Here is a 24446-nt window from a genome sequence, read left to right on the forward strand (position 1 = left end):
AGTTTAAAATCCAATTACCGCCAGCCACTAGCCAACTATAGAACAGCTCTAGTGCTGGGTTCTCCCCCAAGCCCTGACAAAGGCTCTCTATACAACCCTGCCCCTCCAAGGCGGTCAGCTGCACAGGGTGTGCCCCAGCGGGCACGCCTCTTCCCTTCCTGGCTGGTGCCCAATCGCATCACACTGCCCCCACGGAGAAGGCAAAGTCCAGGCTAGGGAGGCCCCATGAGATCAAAGGCTCCTGAGTCAACATTGCAGCCTTGATGAGTTTGCTGACATGCCTTCGCTGGGAGAGAGCTGACAGGTATGTGGCTCTGGTTCCAGAAAGGCTGTTCAGGGGACCATAGGAAGCTCCAGGGGTCAGACGATGTGTCCACTAGCTCATGGATGGTCAGCAGCCCTGGAGAGGCTGGGGATTGAACCTGGGGCCCTCTGCATGCAAAGCTTGGGCTCTGCCTCCCAGCTATGGTGGCTGCTTTGCCTTGGCACCGCTTAGATGTCTTCTGTCGGTTCAAGAATGGGTGAGTGCAGTCTTCCTGGATTTGGTACGTGGGAGGTTTGGGAAGCTCTGAGAATAGACAGCCTTCTGGCTAAGAAACCCCTTCTCTTGAGGATGGTAGGCCTTCGGGAGGCATGGAAGCATCCTGAGATGGCGGCCGCTAGTTGCCAGGCGGGCACCAGGAGCAGCACTGGCTCCAGGATTCAAGGGTTCCTGGGCAAAGCCCCGCACTAGGCCCTCCCCTCTCAGTGAGTCTACCTTCTCACTGCTGTTGTCACCACCTGCTGCGGCTCCTTGTTCTCTTCCACATCATCGGTACTTGACAGGCCAGTAAGCAAGCAGGCAGCACATCTGCTCCTCCTCCTCTTCCTCACTGCAGTCCCAGTGAGAGGCAGGCGAAGAAGCAGGTTGCGATGGCAAAAAAGTAGGAGGGAGACCATGGGGCTCTAGTCAGTGGGCTTCTGCCTGGGTGTGGGCCCTCTCCATACCTGCGCTTGACACTGCCCCGACCTGGGAGTTCCCATGAGCTGATGGGACCAGACATCCAGGAGCCAGGAAAGGAGCAGACAGTCGATTGTTTATAGTATTGGTAGGAGGATACTATATAGCATGTGGCAAGAATCACAGCCTACTATGACCTAGCACTCCGACACTTGCATGGACCAGTCTGCTTTCTACATCGAGTGTTCTTTTTCTCTGGCCCTCCTCAGATCTACTGGCAGACAGCGAGATGTGCTGTAGCGGGAGACCTGGTCTGCAGTGAATGATGGCCAAGCGGCTGCTGGTGGCTATTGCCCTCTGGGCCCTCGGAGGCCCACTTGGACTCCACCACCTTTACCTGGGCCGGGATAACCACGCCTTACTGTGGATGCTGACACTGGGTGGCTTTGGCTTTGGGTGGCTCTGGGAGCTCTGGCTGCTGCCCGGCTGGGTGGCTCAGGCCAACGGCACCCTGGAACCACAGAGCGACGAACAGCCGCCATTGAACCCTGTGCGCTTCTTTGGCCAAGCCTTCGTAGGGATCTACTTTGGGTTAGCGGCTCTCATTGCTCTCTCAGCCCTGCCTGGTTTTTACATTCTGGCTCTTCCCCTGGCGGTGGGCCTGGGAGTTCACTTGGTGTCTGGAGTAGGTAATCAGGCCTCGAATCTTCAGGCTACCTTCACAGCTGCCTTCGTAACCTCACTAATCTTCTACGGCCGCTCCGTGGCAATCCTGCCCATCAGTCTCATAACCAGCGTGACGGCCCAGTGGCATCGGCACTACAAATCCAGCAGGCACACCAGTGAGAAACTGAGTGGCCGCGTGTACCGACTGGGCCTGGCTTACCTGGCTTTCACAACGCCCTTGGCCTACTGCGCCTTCTGCAACACAGCGGCCACCATCAGCTCTGTGGCCAGCACGATTGGAGCTGCTCTGGATTACCTCAACATGTTTCCACTGCTGGGCAACATGGTGGAATCGGCACTTCTCCTGCCCTACCGTACCTGGAGGATGCTGGGCTTCAGTGAAGGCTACTTCCAGGAGTGGGAGAAAGTATTTGTATTTGTGCAATCTTTCCAGGATGAAAGGCGACAGATGGCATACAAGGTTCGCTATTCTCAGGACTCAGGTCACCATTATTTGAGAAAAGGGACACTGTATGAGAGACTGAATAGGAAAGGGGTAGGATCTGAAAAGCCTGTGGGTGAGCGGAATTGGGAGCAGGAAACTGGAACACATGGGTTCTGCCTTTGGAAGAAGGAATTGCAATGCCCCCATTCCCAGTTTCATTCATTTATTACATTTTAATCCTGGTCTTCTTTCAAGGAGTTCAAGGCAGCACACGTGTTTCTCCCTCCCACCTCATTCCCTCTATTTTATCCTCATAAAAGCCAGTGAGGTAGGCTTAGGCTGGGAAGCATAGCAACTGGTCAAAGGCCATTCTCTGAACTTCATGGCTGAGGAGGAGTTTGAACCTGGATAGCCATAGTCCTCATCTGAAACACTATTGCACAACAGTTGCTCTCCAGTGAAAGGGCACGTTGTTATTTATTATTAAAATTACACCATATATGAGCAGGGTGCTTTACAAAGAACAGGAATGGCAGTTGAAGACTGCGATGACCTCATTCTAAGCAGACATGGGGAAACAACAGAAGAAGGGAAAAATGGAGATACGGGTATGCAGGGGGAGACTGCGTGCTTCTGTCACCACCATGTACTCTGACTTAGTTTCGAAAAAGTACAGGGACTAGGGGATGACCTAAAGGTTTTCCAGAACAAGGTCTCACTCCTGTTGGGACAGCTGTAAGCTCTGGAATTTGGAGGTTTATGTTCATCCATTGCAGAGGAGTATGAGTGGCAAAGGCCGCTTTTGTCTCCCTGCATTTTTTGCTAGGCAGGTTTGGAAGGGAAGGACACTGGAGAGGTGTCAGTCACTTGGATTCTAGTTCCTCCCCTCTCCACAAGATCCTCCTTCAAGCCCTGTATGCAGTCAGTTTCCAGATCTCAGAGAGCAGCTGGCATGGCTCAGTCCACAGCAGGTGTGAGGGGGAGAGGGCAACAGACCTCCTACCTTTGCAGTCAGAGCACTGTCTCTGATCTCAGAGCTGGGGATGCAGGTTATCCTGTGCCCCCCCCCACTTGACATGTCTAGGATTGCTCCCTACATGCATTTTGAGGATGGACTTAAAGGAAAATCAGGGAGGCGGTCATATGGAGGGGTTCTGGGCATAAGGGACAAGGGAAAATGGTCTGAACCAGCTGGATAGTCAAGACCAGTCTTTAGTTCCTAGTCACTGGTAGAGGAAATGTACAGAACTTCTTTCAGCTGGAGAGACAAATTCCATTTGGGAGCACTCTGGGCAGGGCAGAAGGCAATGTTATTCTGGTGATGGGAGGGGCCAAAGGCAAGAGAGATGAGGCTGACAACATCAAAAATACCTGCATATTTTTGACTTAAAGCAACTACTACTGGTAACTAAAGCTTAGGAGAAACATTTCAGTTTGTAGAATGGTGGGAAAATGAGCGAAAGCTTGGACACCACTGACCAATGGAGGTGGAGAGAGCCACGAGGTGATGTGAAGGAGGTCGGGCCATTTGAGGGATCGCTGAGGGTCACTGGGACCCTAGGAGGACAGGGTTCAGACCTGAGTTTGAGATTCAACATAGCTTATTCTGCATTTAGATCTTGGGTTATACAAATCTGGCAGCATGTCATCACAGCAGGCAAAACTGGACAATTGTTCTTGGCTCCCGCTGCCATTTCCCAACATCACCCCAGCTACTGTCACGGCAGTGCTTACCAGGTCCACCAGAAATCCTCACAGCAGTAACAGGATGTTTTCCCCCTTTGCCTTAGGTCCTGGGCATCCATGAGGATGCCACATCTGAAGAAATCAGCAAAAGGTACCGGGAGTTGGTGAAGCTTTGGCATCCAGATCACAATCGCCATCAGGCAGAAGAATCAGAGAGACGTTTTCTTGAGGTGCAGGCTGCGTATGAGCTTCTCATGAAGATGAAGAAATCAAAGCATGCATGACCATACTCTTGATAACTCCAAAAACTCTTCTTGCTATTATGTTGCTGGAGAACAAAACACTGTTCAAGCTAGAGTTTTCAAAGTGTAAGATGGGGTTTCTTAGAGGTTAAAGGTTTGGTTGCAGTATTATTTTCTGTTTGTCTCATATTGGTCCAGAAGGGCAAACCTCCTATAACACATCTTATCAATCTTTCTCTTCACCTTTTAGTTTTACATGCCCTGTTTTTTGACATGAGTGCCATTAAACTTTGCTCTTCTGAAATATTTGTATTGAAGGATAGGCAACAAACTTATTAACAGTGTAATCCTATAGAAGCCTACTCCTAAGTACGGTGGTACCTTGGCTCACAAACTTAATCCATTCCAGGACTCTGGTTGTGACCCAAGTTGGTCATGAGCCAAGTTAAATTTCCCCATAAGGTTCAATGTAAATAAGGTTAATCCATTCTGTAACTATTTTTTTAATCAGAAAAATGTGAAGCAAAGTGACAAAGAACAACAAAGATCACAGCCATCTCCCTCACCCCCACCCCGAGCACGAACATCCCAGCATGCTGGTGGGGGGAGAGACGGGCACCAACATGGGTGCGCTGGGCAGGGGGAGATGGCCGAGATTGCGGTTGCGCTCATGCAGGAAAGACGGGCGTGATCTCAGCCATCTCCCTGCCACCCCCTGCATGATAGCGGCCAGCTCCCCACTTGGAGGGGGTGGGGGAGAGATGGCTGCAATCACAGTTGCCACTCAATGCGGAGTTCACAACCTGAGTAAAAAATTTTAAGAAATTTTTGTTCATGACCCAATTTGGTTGTGAACTGAGGCGTTGTGAGCCGAGGTACCACTGTACATCCCACCGAGTTCAATGGGGCTTACTTCCAGGTAAGTAGGTATAGGATTGCATTATAAATAAATAAAAAGTGTTAATTACCACTGGAGAGGTTTGAACATAGCTTTTCTTGACTTTGGAAAACTTCTGAAACAGAAGCTGGGCAACTAAGAAAAATGTCAAATTATCCCAGTGCATTGGTTCCAGAAATTATCATTCAATTTGGAATTGAATTATTAAATGTGCAATTAGGATCTATCAGTACTTTTACTTGTATATATATTTTGATTCATTTTTAGGTTGTATTATTGCTATTCTTTGGTTATGAAATTGATTTAGTGGTGTATTTGTACACCACATTAGAGCTTTTGTACTGAAAATGATACACATTCATAAACAAACAAACAACCTGGGCTGTGGCTCAGTAATTCTGCACATGTCTACTCAGAAGTACAGTCCACTGAATCCAGTAAGGCTTACTTTGACGTAAGTGTGCATAAATTTGCATCTTGGGTTTCTTTATATTTCATTGAGATTCTTTCTAAATCCCTAGCAGCATAACTTCCTATGTGTGTGTTTTTAAGGCCTTATAAACTAAAACTAAGTGGAAAAAATCCTCTTGGGTCAATATAGAGAAACCATTATTGCTGGTAGTCTACTTCCCAGAAGACCAGCATTTCATGTTTTTCAACACAGAGTATTATAATCTTATTATAACATCATGTCTTGTTCTATGGCATAGCACAGCTGTCTCCATCTTGGTGCTTTGCAGCCATTGGCCTTGCTGCCTTGGGATGATGAAAGTTGTAGTCCAAAGCAGCTGGAAGGCACAAAGTTGGGGAAGACTGTCAGAGCACATGGAAAACCTTAGCAGGCCATATATTCCAAACCTTGATTTACTAACTAAACATGACATGTCCATCTATTGTCTAACTTTCCTTAAAATCTTCCTAGATTGTTATTCTTGGATGTCTGGATTAAGCATTTTGGTGCAACCGTTAAATTTCACGGGAGTTTTTGGTTTGGATTACTAGTAAGTCCTTCTAGACCCAGCAGGTGTCACTACCGAGCTGCTGAAATGAATGAATGGATGAATGAAACTCCAGATTAATAATAAAAAATGCTTGGGGGAAATGACCCTAAAAGGAAATTTGAACACAGAAACTAAAAGTGGGAGTACATAAATATGTTTCAGAGAAGCAATAGCCTTGTAAATTCTGTGGACAAAAAAATGGCATTAGGTTTGGGGCGCTGGGCTCAAATCCACATCATATAGAGCGCCTCCGGATCTGGAAGAGGGATGCTCCAAAATTAAAAAAAAATAAAAATCTGAGGATGATTTCGGTTTGTGCATGTTCATATTCTTAACGTGAACCCAGCTTCACCCCAGCTTCACCACAGCTCAGCTAAGAAAACTTTTACAGTTTCACAGATAGAGCTTGGAAATATGTAGAAATACATATAATTGGTAAGATAGGCTCTGTGTATGAATAATCCGCCTATTTCTAGACTTCTTTTATCAGAATATATTGACAACCCTTTCTAATCGTTAGTGGGTTAAAACTGGATCCCAAAGTACTTCTGTTCTGAATTCCCAACTCGACATAGGAGTAGGGAGCACTTAAAAATATAAGGAAGGCTTGGAGAAATCACTAATACAGACGTGAGCAACATGGGGCCCTCCAGATGCTTTATCATACAGCCCTAACCAGCATAGCCTACGGTGAGGGATGACAGGGATCGTAGGCCTGCCCTAACAGCCTGAAGAATTTTGATTGCTGAACAGCATTGCAATTCTCCTGCTCTGGCAGGGTTCCTTAGCCTTTACAAATGCACAAAAGGCAGAAAACCACTTTTCCTATCATAGAAATGCAGGCTTAGCTTCACCTATTGAGTTGTTATCTGCTACGTCTACGTTTCGGGAAAGGATGTCTAAGGATAGGAAGATGAGAAGTCAGTCCCCAAACGCAAGTGCCGAAACGGGGACAGGGAAAGTGGCGCCAATCTCTCAGTACCCCGAGCAATTCCCCCTTCGAGCACCGTCGCCTTCCTTCAGGACATTTCCTTCTTCCTTGGCCGAAGCGGTAGAAAAAAAGGAGGGGGGCTTTTGAGCTATTGTTCCTGGGCGCTTCGTGATTGGGCGAGCGCACCTTCTTGCCACGCTTTACGCACCTGGATTGGTTCAAGTTCTGCGGCTTTGGCGATTGGCTTAGGGCCGTGACGATTCACCCGAAAGCAATCTCATTCTTTTATTGGATTGGCTAATCTCCACAGCGAGGCCGATTGGGTAGCGGGCGAGGGGTTTCAGTAGCTAGAGTGGTTCCGTTGTTCTCGAGCCGAACTCAGTCTTCAGTCTCGTGGGAGGCGGTGGGTGGGCGAGAGCTCGCTTCTCCGTTGGCTCCATTGGCTTAAGCCAGAGACCTGTTCCATTGGCTGAGGAAGAGCGGCTCCCGCTGCCCAATTGGCTGCGAGGTTCGTGTTCCCTTCGCAGCTTTCTCTCTCTTTCTCTCTGGGCTTCGCCTGCTGGTGGGCGGGGCTCGTTTCTCCGGTGCTTTGCGGCGGCTGCGGCCTGAGGTAAAGGGGGCGGGGGTCGGTTGTTGCGACAGCCGTGACTGGGGTCTCCTCGAGGAGTGGGAAGGGGTGCGCCTGGGAACTAGGTGAGGCTCTGGGGGTGCGGACGGAGAGGGGGCCCCAAGCTGAGAAGAGCCCTTGGGTGGTGAAAGGGATGGAGGAGGAAGGAGAAGCCGGATTCTGAAGTGAGCGAATTGAGGCTTGGGAGCGAAGAGCCGGGGGAGGGGGGTTTCGCAGGCGGCGGCGGCAGCGGGGCTCACTGTGGTTCATCCCTGGTATCTTTTTTATTCCCGGGATATGTGCAATAAGGGTGTCTGTCTAGGCGCGAAAGTGCCCCTGAACATGTCCAGAGTGCATTTTGCTGTTGCCATTGACTGAGCGGAGGGAGTCCCTAGTCTTGGGAATTAGGCTTCCAGGCCAGAGGGGCGTGTTCTGGGTTTGGCTTGGGCCTTAGCGCCTCTTCCTACCACCCGAAATGAAGCGGATGGGAATGATGGAGTGCGAAAGCGGCATACTGTGACGGTATAGAACATGAAGGCTGACGAGAGGAGGTGGTCCAGCCAAGGTTTGGAGGCTTTGCACTAGCAGCATACCTTGGTTTGCTGCTCGTTTTGCTCCTTGTTGCGTTGACCACCAGCGGTAAAGTGTTTGAAAACGGTCAACTCGGGAGGAAGGAGCAGTTTTCTTTTTCTGGAAATGATAATTTGTACTGTACAAAAGTGAGGTGCTTTACTGCTGGAATGAATTACTTCTATTACGAAATAGGTAGGAATGTTTCCTTAACCGGAATGGAAATGTTTGAAAGATGAAGGGGGGGGGGTTATGGTTTATTCATAATGACTGGGAAAGAAACATGAATTAGATGGAAAAGGGCAACAGGCAGCATGGTACCAGGGGTGGGGAGTGTCTTAATGATGGATGTTGTGGTCAGGAAAGGTCTTGTTGCTTGGAATACACAATAATTGCTTGATCATGCTGCAAGTGATAGGATTGGGGAAACACCTCAAATTTAATTGTACATTACCTTTTGCTTTTCTTTTTTTTTTTAAAGAAAAGTTGTATTTCAAACCTTCAAATGCAATAAAAAATATCTGAGAAAGTTCAGACTTATACCTTAAGTATGGTGAAAAATTAAGCTGTGCAAATGATGATCTGAAATTTTTAACTTTTAAGTATGGTTGATCATCTCTGAATAATAGAAACTGCCAAGTTTCTTGACTACCAAGACATGATGCATAACTTGGAGAAAACATCTTTGTCCTCTTGGGCATTTGCTATTTGTGGTAAACCTAGTATCTTGTGAACTGTGTGCTTGAGAATAATTGTAAGTTGTGCACCTTGCTGAGATCTTTATGTATGTGATCAACAAGACTAAAATAGCTTGGTAAGGGACTACTGTACTCAAAAGCCAATTAGCTCCAGATGCTGCTGCATAATATAGGTGTTGTTCAGACTTGGAGGGGAAAGAAATCTTCCTACAAAATTCCAGAATGAAAGAAATGTCTTAAAGGTAATAGACATGTTCTTTCTTTCTTTTTCTTTCATTGATTTCTATGCGGCCTAACAGTCGACGCTCTCTGTACTGATTGGTGATGGTAAGCATACTGTTTCAAACTCGCTTTCAACTAGCAACTAGCAATAACATACAAATATTATTTTGCTACTAATTTAGAATTACAACAGATCCATTAGATCCATTCTAATTCTATCTCATTAGAAACTTGAATGCATTGTCCTATTAGTCTTTTTCAACCACTCATCTTTCTTCTTACATTTAACAAAAGTTCTTGCTATCCTTTCTTCCAGAGAAAGACTGGCCAGCAATTGCTTCAGATCCTTTTACTGAGGTACCATGGTTTTTTGGTTCATGGTTTCCTTAAACAATCTTTTCAAAGTATCAAGTATAAGTTAAATATCAGCAAACTTTAGCACTTTTTGCTGCTTAGATTTTTTTAGGGATGGGAAAGGAGAAAGCAACAGTTAAGCTATTTCTTTCCTTAACTGACTGATAAGTGCACTTTACTGTTCAGGCATATTTACCTCTCCCTTTGGTTGCAGCTCAGCCTTACTCCTCACCTGAAATGTAGAGAGGCTTGTATAGGATGATCTTGCAGACTTGCACAATCCTGATGTGCTTGGAGCCAGATCTCCTTAGATTTAGCAATAAAACTGTTTTGTCTCTTCAAACTATGAATATCAGAGTGCATTCTCAGCACAAAATCTGCCCTGACTTAATCTATTCCACTGAGGTATTTTGCATTTTAATTAAAGCTAACAAACTCCACTTTGTTTCTAACTCTTCAAGTCACACTTCAATAAGGCTGTTTCATCTGATAATAAAAGTCAGTTTCCTCATTTAATAATAGAAGAGCAGATTTCTAAATAGCCTCTTAGCCAGTTGCCTGTGGCAAGAAAATTGCTTCTGGGCAACCAACTGCAGTTCTTATCTTCTTCTGGAGTACTTCAGGGTAAGCAAGTGTGAAATGCTGCACCTTGGGGCAAAAAATTCCCAGTTTGCATATATGCTGATAGAATCTGAGTTCCTGGTGACTAATCAAGAAAGAGATTTTGGGGGTTACATGGTCAGCTTAATGGAAATTTCAGCCTTGTATGTGGCTGCTGTGGAAAACACAAATTCTATGCTGGGTAGTATTACAAAAGGAATTACAAATAAAACTTCCAATATCATATTGCTCTTATATAAAGCTATGCTGTGACAGCCCTTGGAATATGGACTAGATGGGCCTTCAGTTTGATCCAGTATGGCTCTTCTTATTTTCTTATGATTGAAATAGGTGTACTAGAAAATGTTTAGGTTTGTGGATAGTGAAACCAGACATATCAGTAAATAATTTTAAATATGTTTCAGAAGTGTTTTATTATGCTTAAGATTTCTTTTACATTTATTATTTACATCCTGTAATACTTCCTATCTTGGGTGTTTGATAACATCAAAAAGTACTTTTAAATATTTTGTTTCTTTTTAATTGTTTGCTTCCAGATCTCTTTGTGAAATAGTTCTTACAGAAGTGGGCTCTTCCTCATGCTTTAATATAGTATTCCTTCAAATGCCATTTTTGCTTGTTTTAGCTTACCAAGAAAACATGTTCATGCATCATTTTCATTTCTTTACCTTCATCTCTGCTTAGTTGGTTATAAATTTATATTTTTTTCATTTGCTCTTCTCCAGATTTTGTTTCCCTTAAATTTTGGGAAAGAAAATATTTAAATCTTGAGCATGTTTGTTTTTGCAAGTGTTTAAGGTTTTACTGAGTAAGTATATAACACCATATGTAGCCAGCATTATTTTTGTATTTATAATAGCTCACATGGTCAGTCTGGAGTTTAGTCTGTATGTCATTTTGCCTCTCTTTATCTTGTCAGTGAATAACATAAAACAACATCAAAACATTTAAAAATAAAAAATAATCAGGATCCTTTCTATAGATTATCCAGAGTAGATATGTGACAGATTGCTCTGTTAGTGGTAAAGGGAAAATACCATGTTTCGGAAGTGCTTTGTTCCCCCTTAGTTCAGTACAGCATAGTCCAAGAGTGGGTGTTAATCTGTCTGTAGTTGTCCAGAACTTCAGAGCCACCAAGAAAGCAGAAACAACCAGCGCTTTCTGAATGATTCTGAAGTGAAGAGCATCATTCCAAAAAGCATGTGTTCTAAATTGGCCAATTTACTTTCTGCAAGTTGATGACTTTAAACTTTAGGTCCTTTTTTCAAGGAAAGGTGTGATTTGAAGCTAATAATGTAAATTATTTCCTGTTTTCTGCCACAAGGGAGATCATGAAGTGGCTGGTTTTGCACAAGATGTTAAGCCAGACTGCTCTATTCTGGTTTGTAAGTCATGGTACCCTGATACACCTGACATGAAACCATTTAGTGCATTGTGGGTGGGGAGTAACCCACTGTCCCTTCCTTCTCCCTCAGTCCACTTGTAGTATACCTTGGGACTCTGAACTTCCTCCCCTCCTCCCCTGCCCCCACTGGCATTTGTTGACCTGGGTGATGAGGTGGCAAGTGAGGGAGCAAGGATTGCTGACAGCCCTCACCTTGAGTTGTGAATGCAGCTCACAAGCTGCTGCTGGTGGTGGTACTTCTCTCAACAGCAGCACTGTCCTTTTGCAGAATGCGGCTCTTCCCATCAGGTGCTGCAGCCTCTCCGAAACAGCACCAGAAGGGGAGAGTCAAGCTATGTTCTGCTAAGCCTACCAGAGAGTTGACAAAATGGAACTTCACTCCTGGTCACTCCTCAGCAGGAAGCCTCTGGCAGCCACTTCTGTTTGGCCATTTGGGGGAACCTGTCAGCAGCACTCACCCAGAGCTGCTTGGTAAGAGCAACAATGGAATTTTCTCTTGTAGTTGTACTTGATCCCCAAAGGATCATATCATCCAGGTTGAGATGACCCAACAAACCATCAGGGGTCAAACACAACTACAAGCCATAACTTGTTGAGGGCGTACAAGCCATCTAATAAGCCATAACAGGTTCTCTTGATGCCCCTTCACTTATAACCTGAAGTGAGTATGTTGTGCTGTGGAAGCCCAGTCACTATTTCCTAAATTTCTGGCTGCCGTTATTGGTCATATATGGTAAATGAATAGTTGGACACCACCCTTTCTGCTTGCCTCCCATGTGTTTCCCTACTTTGCCAGCATTATGACTTTAAAATAATTTTGCCATGTTTTTAAATTTTCATTGGAGAATACTAAGTTATTAAAATCCCATATAATGGAAAAGTTTGAGGTTCTGCTCACTCGTAGATGGGAAAGGGAGTTAATGCAAGTTGTTATGATAATCAAACAAACTGATGCGAGGACAAATATAGATAGAATGCCACACCAGAAATGAAGCATTTCTTATTCCCGGTGGTTTCAATAGGACAATGAAGCACACACTTCATTTTTCTTTATGACAGCATAAATGTACATTTCATTGACTTTATTACATTTCTATACTACCCAATTCCTGGAGCTTTCTGTGCCTTTGACCAAGATAAGAACCTTAAAAATAATTTAAGAAAATGGCTTTTGGCTAGATAAAGCAGGGCCTGATTGTGAGGCAGGTGGCTATGTGAAGCAGTCCTGCTTCGACATAACACTTGTATGGTTAGAGTGCTACTTGGTTTCAGAGTAGTTATTCATGGGCAGCGATCAGCTTGTAGACCCTTGCAGCAGTTATTTTGTTATGATTCCCCTAGCCCCTTTTAAGACAATTGTTTTAAAAGGGGCTGAAAGAATTGACGCAGTAGCTATCCTTTTTCAAGTATAGGCCATGCTTAAACCAGATCTGGGGAATTTCTAGAGGATAGTTGTGCCAGCACACAACATTTAAATAAAACATCTGTTGTACTGGCAGTGGAAATGTTGCCTGAACAGTCTTTGCACCTGCTTTTTTCATATAGTTTAAAAACACATCATGGACACTGTATTCTTCTGAAAGAAGCAAATTTTGACCTAGGGAATGTTAGCCACTGAGACTGAAAAATAACTATTTGAAAGCACAGTGATGCCTGACTAGTATTTGCAGCTGGTTAGCTCTGTTCATTGCATTCTATACCTAGTAGAGTTAAAAATGAAGGGTTTTTTTTAATGGAATATATAACTTTAAGTCATAGTATTTGAATAATACTTTTAGGATCTGAATCTGTTAATTTTGGTCCTATTACCAGCTGTTAAGCTTTGCAGTGTTTGCTAGACTTCGTAAACTTTGGGGGAATACTTCCTAAAAACTTTGCCAGACTTATATATATTATTGAAGATAACCTTTGTGTTAAAATGGTAGGCACTTCACTCAAGTATAAATGAAAGATGTTTCAGCTAAACTGTCAATATGTTAATGAAGAATAAAGCATGTTATTTGTGTTTTTGCACATTATTTTCTTTAGTATCTTTTACAGGAATTAATTTTATTCAGGCACAGGCCAGTATCTAACATGTCTGCTGCACTTAGGCAGTTGGTGTAATGCTAGTATAAGTGATGTCTAGTGCAATGCCAACAGTGTAAACTGGTGTAACAAATTTACCTGGACTCTCCAACATGCTTACCTACACTAGTAGCACTAGAAGTTACTTGTGCTAGTGTTACATCAATTGTATAAGTACAGTGGCCTTATTGAATATTGCCCATGGTTGGCATGCATCTCTGTATTCGAAACTAGAGCTAGAGGATCATTGGCTTAATTTAATTGCCAATTTCCTTTGCATGGTAGGAAGCCAATAATAATAATAATAATAATAATAATAATAATAATAATAATAATAATAATTTTCCTTTAGGAGCTCATAAGAGACTGATTATCTGTAAAGCAGTGTGTGGTTAGAGGGTCTGTTTGTCCAGGCTGTCCCTTGCTTTCCTTCCACCCACCCACCAAAATGTAGCCATATTCAGACAGTATTAAACATCCAACTTCTTAGAGGGACAAGTGGCATTCTGCCACCTGAGATTGAGCAATAACAGGTGTGGGATGCTCTTAGTTGACATGCAAATGGTAGGCATGTCATGAGCAGAGCCACCTGGAACCGGGAATTAGACTAGATGGCCTGGGAGGCCCCTTCTCACTCCCTCTGTTTCTATGGTTTTAAGTAAGTAAACATAAGGTGAGGTAGCTCCAGCCCTTGCTCTCACAATTCCAGCACCCTCTGCTTGTAGAAGGTGGCATTCTGCAGGGGTGATCTTCTAGTATCCATGGAGACTCCATGTAATTTTGAATGCAGATTTTCCAGCATTCTATGGAGAACCGAACATTCTGAATTGTGCATGGGTAAAGGAGGCTCTCCTCTTCAAAATATTGCCCTCTGTGAGTAAAGAATGATGAAAACACAAAAGAAACTGGGGAATCATGTTCCTTTTTCTCACAAGTTTTGTTCTGCTCACTCAGTATGGCTTATAATTTAAGCAGTTGTGGAAGATTTATAGCTGCAGTGGGGAATAAACAGCCCCACGTTGTTGTTAAAGTACAATTCCCATCATACCTCATCACTGGCTGTGGAAGTCACAGTCAAACATCTGAAGGGCCACACATTTCCCATCTCTGGTCCACAGTGTGTCAATAGCAGTACACCTAGTTATTGTGCAAGTTAATCTCAGCCCATTCAGCACAATCCTGCATTCGACTATATCATCAAAAGCACGTTTTGATCAATTCTGTGTTTTGGTTTTGATTAGTCTTAAACGGAATTTGAAGTTGCTTTTTTAAAAGGTCTGTAAACCTTTAAGCCACAGGGAAAAGAGCAGCACTTTACTGTTTTCCATTTCACCTCTTGTCTTACATGGTAATGTTACAGCTTGCAACTGCAAAGACAATAGAGCAATGACATTTTAAACAAAAAAAAGTTTTTATAAAATCTGAAACATACGAGGTTAGAAAATGCCTTCCAAAATTGAGCATGGCATGACTTGCTGCCTTTTCTATTGTGTAGTATTGCTAAATCTGATACAGACTTTTACAGCATTTCTCACATTTCAGTAATTGTTTAATAAAGTCCTCGGCAATTAATAAACTTGAGGAGTATGGCTCTTTGCCAGCATCTTAGGGGTCATAAGATATTTCAGATCCCTAGATCTGAGTTCAGAGATAACACTCAGACTTCTGAGTTGAGAATTGGAACTCTTGTCTTCTGCCCCCCTCTCCCAACAGCAAGCATGGAAAGAAAAGTGCTGGCTGTTCTCTGAGGTTGAGAAAGTGACCTGGGGGGGAGGGAGTGTTCCAGTAGGGAGTGAGGGGAGGAGATTGGAGAAGCCAGAATATGTGTTATCCTGAGATCTCCCCAGCTTCCTTCCCATTCCCCTGTTGCACCCTTCTAGCATAAATGCAGGGTAAAAGGGCACGGAAGTGAAGATCACCTCCACTGTATCTTTCACCTTATATAGGATGAGTGTAAACTCCTGATTTCGAGGGCTTACAATCATCACAATAGGATTGCAGCTTTATAGTACCAGGAACACGCAGTGGTGCTTCTGCTGTTGCCTAATTCTAACACTTCTATACTTTAAAAAGTTGTTATATCACAATGAACTAGTTCCAGTTCTGGAACTGCAAGCTGTTTAAAAGGCAGGTCAAAGTCCGCTAGCTATTTTACTGAGTATATAGATGCCTTTTTCTTGATCCTTTTTTCTGCCCATGAATAGACTTCAAAAGACAACCCCAAGGTTTTAAGGAGTGCTCTTGCACAGAAGCAAGAATGTGCTGCCATGCTAGTAAACTGACCTCTTCTACATTTACTTTTTCAGAATCTGAAACATACCATCATGAACTGCTGACAGAAGTTTGTGCTAAGAAGAAGGATCTACAGTGATCTCTAGTCTCTAGTAGGAATTTTAGCAACTATTCTGTTGTTTTTGGAGCCTGTGGGATTGCTGTCTTCAAGCAAGTATTTTGTGATTTCAAACTTGATGCTAAGCAGTGCTTGAATTACACCTGGTATTTGAGGAAACGGATTCTTTGCTGTGTCATCAGTCATTAAATACAGACAAGCTATTATGTCTAAGAAGCAAAACCAAAAAGGTAATGTGCAGGTTGAACAAATAGTAAAGTAATAGTAATTACAAACAGTAAAAGAGTAATATGTAAATTCCGGTTAAAGTGTTTTTTGGTGGCGGGATAGTCAGAAGATAATCTCACTGAACTGGGGATTCTCAAGTGGTTTCCTCAAGTGTATATATAACAATGAAACTCTGAAATTTTTCTCAAACTTAGTATCAAATTTGTAATCTTTTAATTAATTTCTGGACCAAAAAACCTTGGGGATCTCAAGTAGATTGTTAGTGTTAGGAATTTAACCAGAGTACATGAAATAATCCAATTTGCTTCATGAGTCTCAATACCAACAATTGGCAGTGGGTTGGCACTCTTTCCCTTGGCCTGTTTGGCAAATGCATACTACTTCTGGATTGGTTACAGAGAAGCTAATGTCTTTCTGGAAAGTATCTGTTTCCTCAGGGATGCCTGTGTCTTTCTGATTCTGCCTAACCTTGGAAGCTAAGCAGGGTCAGGCCTGGCTGGAATCCGGATGGGAGACTTGACTCCTACACTGAACAGGGGATTGGATCCAATTACCTTTCAGCCCCCTTCCAATTCTGAGACTCTTGCTTTAATTATAATTGCTCTAAGATGTTTATGTTTGGCAGCATAAGCCCAATAAGGATTGTACTCATGATTTGCCTACATGCATGACTACCTGCACTTTGTTTCAGATCACATATAGCCTTATTGGACAATCTACACCAGGAACTAGATGGGGGCATGTCTCCCTGTTGTCTTAGGCCTCTTAGCAGCTTGTAGATACCATTAGTCTTGGTCAGCTGGCTGAGATGGAACTTAGAGGCACTGTTTTACAAGTGCCTCTGACCCTTCCTTGGAGGGATGATTTCAGGAGGCAGTGCTGGGGGGCTTCTGTGTTGACACTATGGAAAATTCAGGTGCTTCAGGTTTTGTTTGCATTCTTGATCTTCGTTAGCTGGCTGCCCTCTTTTAAAGATAGTTTGGATTATTGAGGAAAAAGTTGCTGCTGACAGAATTTTCCTGTGTTTGCGCCAGTTGTGGCATGTGGTGTAACTTGGCTTAACTGCTGTTGTGCCATAAATTTCAATCTATCTACTACCTCCTACTTCTGTTGCCAGCTTTAATTTGGCTCTATTTTATAAACCCTGTTAAAATAGAGACTATTAAATGCCTTGTTCCATTAGCCACATTGTTGTAATGTGTATCCCATGGAAATGTTTGTGGCCCTTCATCTTAGAGCAGATACTTGGATCCCATTTGCCCTGTTTTCCGTTCTACTACAAAGCTTATTTATAGTTGCATTAATGGGCTGTGTTGTAATGTCTGGAAGAGAAAGCAAGCATGAAGCATTGTTGATTTAGTAAAGTATATTCTTAGGTTATCGGCATGCTGATGCAATTTTGTATTTTCTTATTGTGCTTGTACACAGGCACAAGACTTGTGGAATAGTTAGACCTCACCCAGCAAACTGCAAAAATGAATTACAGCACATGTATTTTGGAGAGAAAGAGGAATGGGCAGGATAAAATACTGAATTTCTAGAAGGGCTTTGACGGTGTCTGTGCAACACACATTTTCTGGCAGAAGGGGTGGTAGAATAGGTCTTTTTTTTTAAGGTACCCAATTCATCAAATTATTAAATGCCAACAAAAGAATTGACCCTGAATATTTTAAATCATTTAAACCAAAAGATCCCAAGTCCATTGGAAAAAATTGAAATGTAGGCTTGTTTAAAATAATATTGTATATTACTGAAAATGAATGAATTATGTTAAATTTTACTGTCCTCAGCCAGTTGGTAAAAATTTACCAACATTGCAGAACTCCTCTCAAGCCACAAGTCATAGTTTAAGCCTTTCACACTTAACAGCAGAATATAGTCTTATAACATATTGCTATTTTTCAGCTTGGTCTCCCTTGAGCTTTGTCTTGACAGACAAGATGTCAGTATTTTGGGGACAGAATTTATCAGGAAGCTTCTCTCCAAATGTTTGAAAAGTGTGGAGTTTGGTTAAAGTGTGTGTTTTTCTTTACCTTTTTCATAAAATGAATGAGTCACTGCAGTATTTGTGTGAAGCATACAACATTGTTTCAGAGAAACTGGGGACAAATTCACTTATAATATCTTGCATTTTTCAAGATCCAATAAATAGTCTCCCAATTATTTTGCTTTTATATTCAAAATACTGGTTATTTGTGGGATATTTTTTTTTACCATTCTGCTTTCTGACAAAGATTTATTGTGAGTGGGCCTGACTTATGTGATGATTGTGGACTTTTCATAACTAGCACCTACGTTTTCAAATATAAAGAATAACAAGCTTGCTTCTGATGCAGAAGTATGTCCCAGTTCAAACCCACCCAATTCCTACTCAAAGCCACCTTTTTGAAGAGGCTCAAAGTTTTGACAGCTAGCTATCAAACTCTTTTTCCCTTGAAAAAAGAGGGGTGCCCTTCTGCATTTTTCTGGAGGCTCTAGAGGCTCATGACCAAGTGCAGAATTTGCTCTTCAGTGGGTACTAAACAGGGAAAACAAAAAAGATGATAATTTGCTTGGAAGGGGGTATAAAGCAACCAAACCACCCCATTCTCCCCCAACAATCCCTTGTATATCTGGTTTTGCTTCACAGCTCACCTTTCACAATTTGTCAAGAGAAACCGAGGTGGGGGTGGAAGAATAAATTTTGAGCTTCAGCTGGGGCAACATCTAGCTTGAGTACTTGCTGTTCCTGGACATTGCTTCAGCTAAGTCTTGAGATCCAAATAATTGTGTACATGCAAATGACCCATCTAGCCAACTTGGCTGACTTTGGGCCAGTCACAGACTCTCAACCCAATCTACCTCACAGGACTGCTGTTGTGAGGATAAGATTGAGAGCAGGAGGAGGAGCACGATATAAGCCACTTTGAGTTCTTAAGAAAAAAGCAGCATACAAATCAAATAATAAAATAAACAGCTGTATTAACAAAAGAAAAACTATTGTCACGCTTACTTAGTTGCTTAGCAAGCCTTTTTTGTGTGCACAATGTGTAACCCCTCCAAGATGTTGGTTGGACAATTTAAAGGGACCTGACAGTTTACTTTTGCTATCTTGCCTTGCTAAATAAATAAATAAGGGAGAAATGGTTATGAACGTGGAAGGGCTTATAAGCAGGGAGGGAGGGAAGCCCATGCCAGCTGCCTCAAGTGCTGCTATAGTGCTTTGAGGGCAGCAGGCCCTGGTGCTTGCCAGGTATGAACTGTTCAGGTGTGAACAACTCAAAAACACTGTGAGGATGATTTGTGTTGTCTTGATACTGCTTTCTAGAAACTGTTTTGGCAAAATGGCTGCTTTGTTCTAGAATCTTAAAGGAGATGCCATTTGTCAAGTCTAAGGATAAGCTGGCTTCTTGGCTCATATGTACTCAAGGATTTATCTCAAACTGAAGCTAGTCAGATAGTACCTTTATTTTTTAGGGCAGTGTTCAAAATATTAAATTACTTTTATTGGAGGCTGCATAACTAATCTGGAAATTAGCATCATCAGTTTAGCAATAGTCACTCAACAAAATGTATTACTTTGTACTACTCGAGTAATTGTTACTTAACCCATTCTGTGGTCCTTGAAAGGATGTTGAAGGAATCACCTTTTATCATAGCTTTTTGTGGGCTAGCAAAATCTATACAGTTTGGTAATGATTACCTGACAGTTGAGTCTCCTGAAGTCATCTACGCAGCCACCTCTGAATCTTAAACTATCTATTATTCAGGGAAACCAATAAGAAACACATTCGAAACTAAATTGGAAATTGCAGTTTCTCTGATTGGCCAAACAGGAGTTCAAAGCTTAATTTATATCTCAGGTAATGTCATTGTGTTAGTTTCATTGTCGGGGTTTGAACAAGTGCCTGCCCACACCATGTTGTACATCCAACCCTAACTGAGGTTGGATATTACCCACAGTTGCTAGGTTTGCATAATGCAGCATTGCATATTCAACGTGGTGAGTACAAGCAGCAGAGCTTCCCCATGGATTGAATAAACCATGATTGGCTGTTGCATCATTAATACAGATATAATAAATCTGAACATCCCCATTGTAGTGGAACATCAGATGTGAGAGATCTTGGCTCAAATCTCAGCTCTGCTCTAATATTTGCTTTCTGGACATGAACTAGTCAATGTATCACTGTCAATTAATCTAACTCTTTGTCAGAGCTTGTGACAATAAAAGTGCATGGCTACGTTAGTACATTTCATCAGAGAGAGAATAGTATGCAAATATAATAGAGGGCTTGACAACCATGTACTAAACTCCTAATTCCTGCTGCCTAAATTAACTCATTAGGTTTGACTTGTTTGGGTTTTAACTGGCTGTAACAGCTTTCCCCAAAGTGGTGCCTTCCAGATGCTTTTAACTTCAGCTCCCAGCAGCCTGAGCCATCATGGCCTGTAGTCAGGAATCCTGGGAGTGGTATTCCAAGATGCCTGTGGAGCATCGGATTGGGGAAGTCTTTTGGAAAAATTGGGAACATTTCATAATCCAAAGTAATGTTAATAAAGTTCCTTCCTTTACTGTATATTTATATGTGGAACAATATAAATTGTTTAATACAAGAATGCAAACAAAAATGGGTGATAGTTTTCACATTGAAAGATAGTGATTAATTGCATTGACAGCTGTTAGAATTGTAGATTCTAGTTGAAAGGAACACATGAGGACGGAAAAGCATCTGGAGCTCAGATTTCTCTCAGAGATTTTAAAAAGAATTAACTTAGACACTGTACAGATAATCTTTAGGGGAGTACAGATAATCTCTGTGGGGAATGGTCAGGTGAGTATTTCATCTCATTCAAGAGCCTAATCTGGAAAGTGGCTTATGAGAGGTGCTTATACGAAACTGACAGTAGGTGGTTGAGTTTCCACTAGGTAGATTCAACACACATCACTTATACACCGGAAAGACTGGTTGATATAGGAGGTGGACAGTAAGAGGGTTCATAGTGAATGTTTTCATCTAGCCATAATTCCCTTTGTCTCCCTGATAAAAGCAGGTTTTGGAAGTAGTTGTTTTCTCCCCAAGAATATCAGCCCTTTGAACTAACAATGATACTCTTACAAGTCTCTGCTATTTCTACCTTTTATTATTTGTAAATTACTGGTGTAAGAAGATTTTGCTGTAAAATCCACACTTACTTGGGGGTAAATCCCATTGATACTGGAAAATATTTTATAATTTCCAGTGAAGACTCCTGTTACATAACACCATACAGCAGGGTTGGGGTACCTCTCAATCTATAGAAATGCCCCATCTTGCCTGGAGGTGATGGGTCCCTCTGTGGGCCCTGCCCACCCCTGTCCAAGACCCCCACCCCTGGCATAAGGCTACTGGATGCTGGGGAAGAAGTTAGGGCGAATTATGTCACATTGACACAGCATACAGTACACAAAGGACGTTTCACAGGCCCTGCGTCCTCACTCAATAGGAGACTGTAGGGCAGGTGAAGCCACTCAGCCACATACCAGTTGGATCATCCAGTTTGGCCAGGGTGGTTGTGCTGCCTGCCATGATAATCCATCTTAATTGTTGATTAAATGTTTAGAAACCAATTGTTAAAATATCTAAAAGTGCCCCAAAAAAGTTTTGCCTCTAATATTACTGTATTTTTCCGTCTATAAGATGCCCCCACGTACAGGATGCCACCCACTGTTCTTACCATCTCCGAGCAAGCCTGCTGCTGCTGTGCACATGCGCCTGCTGCCCCTCGAGTGCACCCGTGCCCATCGCCCCCCCCCCAGTGCGATCGTGCCAGTCTCCCCCCACCCCTCAAGTATGCCCACAGTTCTCCTCTCGGCCCCCGTGTATAAGATGCCCCTCCATTTTTAGGTAAACATTTTAAAGAAAAAGTATTGTCTTATACACGGAAAAATATGATATATCTTGTGTCAATATTGCTCTGAATTAAACCTTTCACTAGAAGTTATGCATTTGAATTATGACTGCTTTCGTCCAGATGTAAGCCTGTTCTTATTACAGAATGATTCTAAGTAGTAGGAAAACATTAGTCATAAATTTATGTCTTCCACTTAGAACTAGTTAGAAATTCCATGGAAAAGCACTGGTAACTATCTGAGTAATGCTTCTTGGTGGTAAGTGTACAAGCAAATATTTTAAAGAAGAGTTCTGCTAATTCACTTCTATCTGAAGTAAAAGCAAACAAGACATTTTAAATTTCACAAACTGAAAACAAAATGCATTATCAGCTGCTCCTTCTGACCAAGGAAGTCTCTTGCCATGGTCTTTGTGGGCTGAAAATGAAGTTGTGAGCTGCTTCATATATCACAAAGTGAGCTAGTATACCATTTGTTGGTGCTAGTCGCGAAGTCGCATCCGACCCATTGTGACCCCATGGACAACATTCCTCCAGGCCTTCTGTGTCTTAAAATTGGAAAGATGCCCCATTGGAATCACACTCACACAAAGTAGGGGAAGGTAATTTGCCTTGCTTCCTGTGGCACATGGTAAAGAATTGCAAAAAGCGTACTCCATGTTGTGTGTGTGTGGCAGGGGGCGGGGGGTGTATAAGAATAAGTATATGTGAATGGTGAAGGGGAGAGTGCTCAAATACAGGATTTGTGGTTTTTCCATGTCCAGTCTAGGTATGTGCCTCCTGGAAGGTTTCCAGTAAGGAAACAGACTGGTTAGGTGTGATGTGACTGCCCACAGTGGGTAATTAAAGTCATGGTGAGGCTGCAGTATATGTAGTCACCATTTTGTGTATCTTAACACCCACTTGGGTTTGTTGTATCATGGGAACCATGGTTATGCTAGTGTCAACAGAACATAACTTCCATGAGGGTTGTTTAACCCAGGTCTACATGACAGAACCCCTGAATGGTGGTTGGTCTCTGCAGACACAGCAGCTCTCGGTGGGTTATCTAATCCAGGATGAGCCCTGCTGTACCATGCAAATGATGTAAATGTGACCTTCAATACAAGAGAGGCTCCTCACCTTGTGTTGTACTTTAGCAAAATGCACACTTGGAGAATTGTTTGTGCTACAGTCAGTCTCATGTGGAAAACTTAGCAACAAGAACAAAAGAAGCTAAGGAACCTTGAAGACAATACATTCCAGTTCCCAATAACTTCCTTAGAATGGCTCTCTAAACTTGACAATGGAAAGTCGGAACTGAAGCCTGTTAAAGGTTATCCACTCATGAGGATTTATATTTAAATGCATTCTTTGTTGAAATTACAAGCATGAGCCTATCGATGCGATAGAATTAACTGTAGTACTAGAAGATGTACATGCTCCTTTGCAAGGAGCTATGTTTTGTGTTGTAGACACTATCATTTTGGAGGTAATTTGGAGTATGCTGGGGATGCATCAGGGAGGGGGAAATCTCTGCCCGCGGTTCCTTTCTGCTGGTGGAACACCACCAATGGATGCTCAGTGGATTCAGCTTGAGCTCAGAATGGTCATCTGGAACAACATGACTTGTCACCAACTTGCACATGTTTTTGCCTCTCCAAAAGGGAGAAGTTGTGAATAGTGAAGTACTTAGGTTGTTAACTCTGTGTCAGGAATCAGTCACATCTAATCAAAGGAAGAGCTGCTGCATGCTGTGCTTTTTTTAAGTCACAATGGGCATTCTTAACTTTTTCTGCTCTTAAGTGCCCTGATCATATTGTGGAGGCATGCTGGATCCTCATGCGCTGAAACAGCATGCTCCCTCTTGCAGAAACTAAGACTGCTGTGTCATTGTTAACAGGCAAGCTGAGTTTTTAAGCACCTGAAGAGGAACATGATTCCTTTTTAATTGCCTTTCCTATCATTTTTTGACAAAGAAAGAGAACCCAGATTGTTGTTGTGCAGCACAAATGCTTGATGCAAACATTTGCCAACAAAAGCAGATCCTGCACTGTTCAAATCACAAAAATTGGATTAGTACAATACTTATTAAAACAAAGTATATTTATTAAATTATCATTGGATTTTGAGAGAAGTGTTGCATTTTTACTTCATACGTGGATTTTGATTTCAAGCCTGGAGACAAAACAGATGCTGGAAAAATTGTGCAACAAATATTAAGAAATAGAAGACAGATTTTGATACTTTGTAAAACTAATCTGGCTCCCAGAAGGGTTCTGTTGGACAAGATCTTAACCTATGCGTTTATGTACCAGGCTGCTATTCTGCAGAGTCTGTACTAAAGGAAATGTGCTATAATAGTCAGTATTGTATTCCAGGGGTGAATTTTCATGGAATTCATTTAAATTCAATTATAAACATGTTATAGACTAGTGGTGGCGAACCTATGGCACATGTGCCGCAGCGGGCCCCTCTCTGTCGGCATGTGAGCCAAGTCACTCCAGCATCACCCCAGCATCATATAACAGCACACATAGGGGCCATGTGCATGGTGGTGGTGCTAGATGATGACATCACAAGCCGTGACTCGTCCGAGCTTTCACATGGCTGGTCAGTGTTCTCTCTCTCTCTCTCTCTCTCTCTCTCTCTCTCTCTCTCTCTC

The 24446-nt window shown here is 42.7% G+C and overlaps 2 protein-coding genes across 11 annotated transcripts in view; both read left to right on the plus strand.

Moving 5' to 3' along the window:
* The first annotated feature begins 283 nt into the window (after positions 1-283).
* On the plus strand, positions 284-4380 carry DNAJC22 (DnaJ heat shock protein family (Hsp40) member C22). Of its 2 annotated transcripts, none has more exons than XM_044449619.1 (3): positions 284-304; positions 1210-2087; positions 3842-4380. In XM_044449619.1, the coding sequence occupies exons 2-3, from the start codon at positions 1263-1265 to the stop codon at positions 4019-4021; spliced, it is 1005 nt and encodes a 334-aa protein (XP_044305554.1). In that variant the 5' UTR covers positions 284-304; positions 1210-1262; the 3' UTR covers positions 4022-4380. The 2 variants fall into 2 exon arrangements, with proteins under 2 accessions (XP_044305554.1, XP_044305553.1); XM_044449618.1 differs by having other exon boundaries at positions 303-521.
* A 2806-nt stretch (positions 4381-7186) lies between these two features.
* SPATS2 (spermatogenesis associated serine rich 2) overlaps positions 7187-24446 on the plus strand; it is a 40966-nt gene continuing 23706 nt past the window's right edge. For 3 of the 9 annotated variants that reach the window (XM_044449608.1, XM_044449616.1, XM_044449617.1), the window contains exons 1-2: positions 7187-7317; positions 15660-15933. In XM_044449608.1, coding sequence (XP_044305543.1) covers positions 15909-15933 — 25 coding nt within the window. In that variant the 5' untranslated portion in view covers positions 7187-7317; positions 15660-15908. The other 6 variants (XM_044449610.1, XM_044449609.1, XM_044449613.1 and 3 more) reach the window with 6 other exon arrangements.

Source organism: Varanus komodoensis, unplaced genomic scaffold, assembly GCF_004798865.1.
Source record: "Varanus komodoensis strain SLA01 unplaced genomic scaffold, ASM479886v1 scaffold59_3, whole genome shotgun sequence".
NCBI lineage: Eukaryota > Metazoa > Chordata > Lepidosauria > Squamata > Varanidae > Varanus > Varanus komodoensis.